General features: G+C 47.4%; 1 protein-coding gene across 1 annotated transcript in view; it reads left to right on the top strand.

Moving 5' to 3' along the window:
* Positions 1 to 5,955, top strand: part of KIAA0247 (KIAA0247 ortholog) — a gene marked incomplete at its 5' end in the record, with an annotated part of 7,316 nt that extends 1,361 nt beyond the window's left edge. The window contains 3 exons of the mRNA XM_009703339.1: positions 1,874 to 2,012; positions 3,242 to 3,663; positions 5,494 to 5,955. Of these exons, the coding sequence (XP_009701641.1) occupies positions 1,874 to 2,012; positions 3,242 to 3,663; positions 5,494 to 5,519 (587 nt within the window). The remainder of the gene's footprint in view (positions 1 to 1,873; positions 2,013 to 3,241; positions 3,664 to 5,493) is intronic.
* Between the last annotated feature and the right edge of the window lie 230 nt (positions 5,956 to 6,185).

The following is a 6,185-nucleotide window of genomic DNA, read 5'->3' on the forward strand; positions in this document are numbered from 1 at the left end:
CACTTGGTCTACATCAGACCTGAAGGGATTGTGTTGCGATGAGCAGAAATCCTTCAGATTCCAGTAGCATCCTGAAGGATCACTGGCCTTATCAAAAATAGGGGCCTTGAAAGTCTGATGCAGTGAAAAAGCCATTGCTTTTACAGCACAGGCTTTGAAACAACTGGTCAAGGTAGGGTTGGAGACAGCTGTGGTTTAGCTAGAAAGTCTCTTTCACAGGGGTAAAAGGAGGAGGAGGTAGGAGACTAGAGAGAAAGGCAGTAGGCCTTAAAATGATGGGTAATGGGTAAGATCCCACCTGCTCCATATACAGTAAATTAAATCCCTAGCAGTTATCAGATGTTTTGTGTAGCTTATAGCCTTTTGACAGTTTATTGTATGATTTAATAAGCATCTTGTTGGAATATGAGATGGTGAAGTGAATATGAATATGAACATGCTGAAACGTACCCTGGGTAGTGAGCAGTTATACAGCATGCTGTACCGATGCTGAAAATGGAGCACCCCTATTTGCCTACCCTCTTCCCTGTCGGTGTACTCAAAGTGCCCTGGGTAGCGCTTAAAATGGAAATCCTTACTCAACCCTATTTGCCATAGGGGAAAATGTACCAGATGGTTTTGGGTTTTTTTTACCCTGAGGAGAGGTCAAGCTACTTCTGAAAAATTTCAGGAAAACAAGTTCAAAACAACTACACCAATAGGTTTGACCCCAAGAGAAGATGCAGAAAATGCAAACTGGCTTTCCAGCTTACATACCTGTTTTGGGCATAGATTTCAGGCAGTAGGCTTAAAAACAGTGGTCCTCCAGCTTTTTTCTTCTGTTTGCATGCTCTTCTTCCCCTCATCCCTACCTGCATGTGTGTCCTACATCCCCCTGTGGTTTGAGACCTGTGCTCCCAAAGAATGTGTTGAATGTAGCAAAAAGGAATTGAGGAATTGCATACATGGGAATGTCCTGAATGTGAAATGCACATTAGTATTTGCTGATGGGGAGGTGAGGTTTTTCAGATCTCTACCAAAGACATAAATTTGGGATAGAGGTGACACGTATACAGACACTTACTTGCTCTAGGGAGGTGAAAGGACTAGTGTAGCATGATAAGCAGCGCTCAGCAATACCAGCTCCAGGCCATTCTCTCTCCACTCCTGATTTACTTCTGTCTTGCCAGGGACCTTTAAAAGCCAAATTGGTTCCCGTACAGTCACATGGCAGAGCTGAGAAAGAGTAGGAAGTAGTATGTGAACAGGGCACATGCATCTAACACTGAAAACTCAGCATCCTGAAGCAACATCTGCCTTCCCTATCTGTCCCCTGGTATATGTTTGTGTGAGAGAGAAACTGAATACTTGCTACGTCTTAAGTATATACAGCCAGGTGACTTCCGCTCCTTCCTTTGGGAGGCTGTTCCATTAGCCAAGAAAACCTGTTGTTTGGCACTTTTCCTTTTGTTTGGCCTAAAATACTGTGCTTATTGTGCTAGACAATTGTTGGCCTTGCTGGTGACATCAGGAGGTTTTTTAGCTCTTGCTCAGTCAGATCTATATATAACATGACCCTTACCACCACCTATCAGTTCCTGTGGCCTGCTTGCACTGCTTTCCTGTTTGCCTTGTGTTTTTCCAAAGGATTCTTGTATGTGCATCTTTTATTTTTAGGTTCCCTTTATAGCTGATTGAGAGGTGTCAGCTTGAGCTCTGAACTGTCCTCTATAAGAAAGAGCTGGTGTGCCTTGACTGTGTGGGAAACTTGGGCTCCTCACATGTGCAGCCAAGTGTAACTCCTGAGAGCAGGCAATGTGGATTTTTTTCCTTCCCTATGGCAATGATTTAAGGGAGTGGATCATTTTACCTTGTGTTCCTCTTGATTTTGTAGAAAAGGACTCTCCTCCAACAATTGGAGTACCCACGCTGTCCATAGTAGCCTCCACGGCAAGCTCTGTCGCCCTGATTCTGCTCTTAGTTGTACTGTTTGTTTTGCTGCAGCCAAAGCTGAAGTCGTTCCATCACAGCAGGTAAGTGTAGCCAGGGTTTGGAGGGGCTCAGAGGCATCCTGTTTCTTTGCAGCAGAAATCCATTAAGGTACTTGATTTAGGCCTTCATTTTGGAGCAACTTACCTCTTCTCTTCTCTGCTCCTGTTTTAATCACCTCAGTGGCACCTGTGCCCCTTGGTCCAGCAGTAGTCTGAAATGGCGGTCTGCGCTACCCAGCTGCAGTCCCCACTCTAATGTGCCATCTGATGAGTGGATTCCTTGCTCTTTTTCTCTGACTTTGAATGTGAAAAGTTACAATCCCTGCTAGGCTTGCTTATAGATCAGTGTCCTGCCTCTGCTAGTCTTGGATGGCTACCAAAGTATGTGTCTGGGTATATGTATATGTGTGTCTCCCTCAGTCTGTGACACGAATTCAGGCAGTACTGCTGATTAGATACACATGCAAATCTGCCATCATTCCCTAGTGTGGGAGGAGAACCCTCCTGGCCTGGGTTTGTGGATGAGAGGAGGAACCCAGCCACTAGCCTCCTAAGACTGCTACCAGCTGACATGAACAAAGTCACTGTGGACTCTCTCTTCCGAACCAGCTACCAGTACTCTGTAAAGAAGAGCAGAGACGTGGCTGTCCAGCATCAGGGAGGTTGAGAGGTGGGGCTGTGGAGCCTGCCCTTTTATGAAGAAGTCCAAACCCCTGGAAAAGAAAAATTCAGTGTCAGGACACTGACTCATGAGCCTAGGTGATTCATGCTGTGCCAATTTAAGAGCTGTCTGTCCCACCCTGCCAGAGGTTATCTCCCCAGCAGCAAAGGTGGCAGAACAGGCAGCGCTGGGTGTTGCAGAATATAGCAGTGTAACAAGCTGAGATCAGCGGTGGTCAGAGCTCCTTTTTATCTGCCGGCTGTGACAGCAGAGGGCTCTGAGTCATGATCTTTGTCAGTTATAGCTACGGAGGCAGGTGAGGTGGAAGCACTGTAACCTTTTTGGCTCTTGCTGCTAAATACGTCAGGCACTGTGAATTACAGCCCTGGCTCATGTTTATGGCAATTCACAGCAGGGCTGCAAGGCTGTGCTTGCTTGACCTTGTTAAACCACCATTCATGTTTCTGTTCTCCCCTACATAAGTCAATGGTGAGCATTAGAGTTCTGCTGTGGAAGGTTACTGGGGTTCTTGGTAACGTCTATATAAAAATATAAATGCTCAACTTGATTTCCTCTTCCCCCTCCTCCCCTCTTTGTTTCTGTTTTTGAGGCGAGACCAAGGTGTGTCTGGAGATCAGGTCTCTATCATGGTGGATGGTGTCCAAGTAGCCTTGCCATCCTATGAAGAAGCAGTGTATGGCAGCACGGGGAACTGCATCCCACCCTCGGACTCCCGAGTGCAGATCGTGCTCTCGGAGGGAGCTGGGCAGAACGGAGCCAGAGAGATGCAGCAGCAGGACCAAGGGGCTTGCAGTAGCTTTGAAAGAGAAGATGAAGCCCCCGGACATTCTGGACTGTGTGAAGCCAGTGGCTCTCAGCGCTCTGAAACTGTTCTTGTGCATCAGGCCGCTACCTCTTCCTGGGTAGCTGGCATGGCCAGCAGTAGACCTGTACACAAAGAGGTCCAAGATTCAGAAAGCAGTGACATACAGAGCCTTTTATCACTCACTTCCTCCGAGGAATACACAGACGGTATGTGACTTGGGCAAGGAGCACTGAATGAGACCCTTATACGAGTAGGTTCTGCAGTTGACTACTTCAGATGAAAATGGCAAGGAATGCCCCTATGTATGTCAGGCACCGAAGGAGCTTTTGAAAAGAGGTGTCCCAGTCTTCATGGCATGTTTCACAACTTAGATGTGCGAGGAGTATTTAATAGCTTCTTTTGAAATGTGCGGTGCTGTCAGACTGGGAGCCTAGGGTAGTCTGGGAAGACTGTTGGGGTTCTGCTGTTCACTTTTGTTGTCTTTGCAAAGAATTTGCAGAGAAATGCCAGCCTCCAGCGTCATAGCCCAAATGCAGTAAAATAGCTGTGTTTGTGGCACAGACAAGTTGGTGGGAGTGGGAGGATATGCTTGGAATACAAAAACCCTTTGTGATGTTTGGGCTTCTTAATTTTTAGACTGTTATAGTAAGCATTTTACTGCCACAATGCATGGAGTGCCTCAGCCTTGGCATGCAAGAAGACCTAAAAGGGATGTACCTGAACATACTGTACAGGGCAGAGGGACAACTCAGTTCAACAGTCGGTGTATCTTGCGTTCTTTACTGCTGGTCTGCCCTGAAGGAGTGGCTTTACAATGCCAGAGCTGAAGCTGCAGCTTAAGATTGCTTCTGCAGAGACTGCTGTGTCTTAGGCAAGATGTGCAACTGGCTTGTAGGTGGCTCAGGGCAGAACTTCTCCTTTTGATGATGTCAAGCCCTACAGCCGTAGTAATGCCACCCAGAACCCTTGCAGTAAAAACAGTTAGAGGGGATTTCTGCTAAAGGTCGAAAATGGCAACATGTCCTGAGATGGGTGTTAAACCTCAAGTGTGTAAACATTAGCAATGCAAAAGTGAAGCTTAGAAAAATGTCCACAGTGTAGAAATTAGAGGATGTTGCCTCTGCACTGTGTTATTTTTATCACTGCCTGGAAGCACGTATTGCCTCTAAGGCTTGTTGTACAGTAGCAGATTGCCCCTTGCAGCAGGAGACCGTAAAACTTGTGATTATGGCTCAAAGATGAGGAAGCTGCAGTTACTGGAAGAAGTTGCATTTGTTCAAGTTAGATAAGGGCAAGTGTGATCCTTGTATTTCCAGCCATCCTTATCACAATAAGAAACATGTCTTGGACATTTTGAGGAATTAAAGGACTGATTAGGTCATGGGAAAGGAGACTGTCATTCTTAAGGGAAGTTATGGCCTTCCCCTAAACAACATTGGTGAAGCTTTACTAGGAATACTGTATCTTGTTCTGGGACCCCCAGCTCAAGAGAGATGTGGGGAAACTGAACAGGCTCTGTTGGAGACCTGTCAAGATAGCCAGGGGCTTGTGGGGAGTGACTGAGGGAGCTGGGCTGCTTTGATCTGGCGAAGAAGGAGCTGAGGGCCAAGCCAATAATTGGCTACAATTACTTTACAGGGAGTTGAAAAGGCTATGGAGCCAAACCCTCCTCAGCCAGATGATACAACATGGAGCAGTGGCCCCAAGCTCTGACTTGACAGATTGAAATTGGGCATTAGGAAAACATTTTGCACTAGCAGGGTAGTGCAGGGCCAGATGGGCACCCAGAGAGGTGATAGAATCTCTGTCCTTGGAGATTTTTCAAGGCTGGAGCTGGCAATGGTCCTGCTTGCAGGAGCGGGTTGGAGCAGAGTCCTCCAGAGGCCCCTTCTGCTGTGTTGTGATGACAGGAAGACCACTGCACTATCATGTTACAGAAGCAGGAGCCTGTCTTGCTTTCAACTGTAGTTTTTCTGGTGTGCGTTGAGCTGCAGAAGTTTGATTACTTTTTCTTTTTTTCTCTCCACGCCATTCAGATATTCCGTTATTGAAGGAAGCATGAGGCCTGCTGTGTTCATCTAGCCTTCTCCCTCTTGGATTTCTCCCTCCTCCCCTCCCCCTGCCTTCAGGACAGAAGCACTCTGTGCAGCCTTCCCCGTCCTCGCGAGCTGTGCCCTGGATACCTCCAAGCAGAGACGCCCTCAGCTGAAGATCCAAAGGATGTTGCCAGGTTGCCTCCTGGATGCACCAGTGGAGTTGGTGCAGTGCTGGCTTCCCCATTCCATCAGCATCAGGGGCTCAAGGAACAGAGTGGATTTGAGCTCTCCTCTCCTCTTCCCCAGCCAGATGTTTGACAGCAGTCTCTGAAGAGCTGCTCTTTTCTCGTGCCTTTCTCCTCCTCACACCGGCTTGTTGCAGCTTATCAGCCTCTCTAGCCCTTCTGCTGCCCAGAGAGCAGGGGCTATAACCGCTTGCTCACTGGGTGCAGATGCAGTTTATATATACGTATATATGTTATATAGGCTCTTCTTCCAGCATCCTCTTTGTTACAGGGCAGGACAAAATGCCTCACTGGGACTGAAGCTGGGCTTGGGAGGGATCCCAGTTAAGGGGCAGCTTGTGATGTCTAGAAGCACCTCAGATGAGATGGGCTGTGTGACAACTTAGCTGTGCAATAACAGTTCATTAAGAATTGCTAGAGCGCTGAAGGCTGAGAAGTCCAACGTGT

Source organism: Cariama cristata, unplaced genomic scaffold, assembly GCF_000690535.1.
Source record: "Cariama cristata isolate BGI_N322 unplaced genomic scaffold, ASM69053v1 scaffold7727, whole genome shotgun sequence".
Lineage (NCBI taxonomy): Eukaryota > Metazoa > Chordata > Aves > Cariamiformes > Cariamidae > Cariama > Cariama cristata.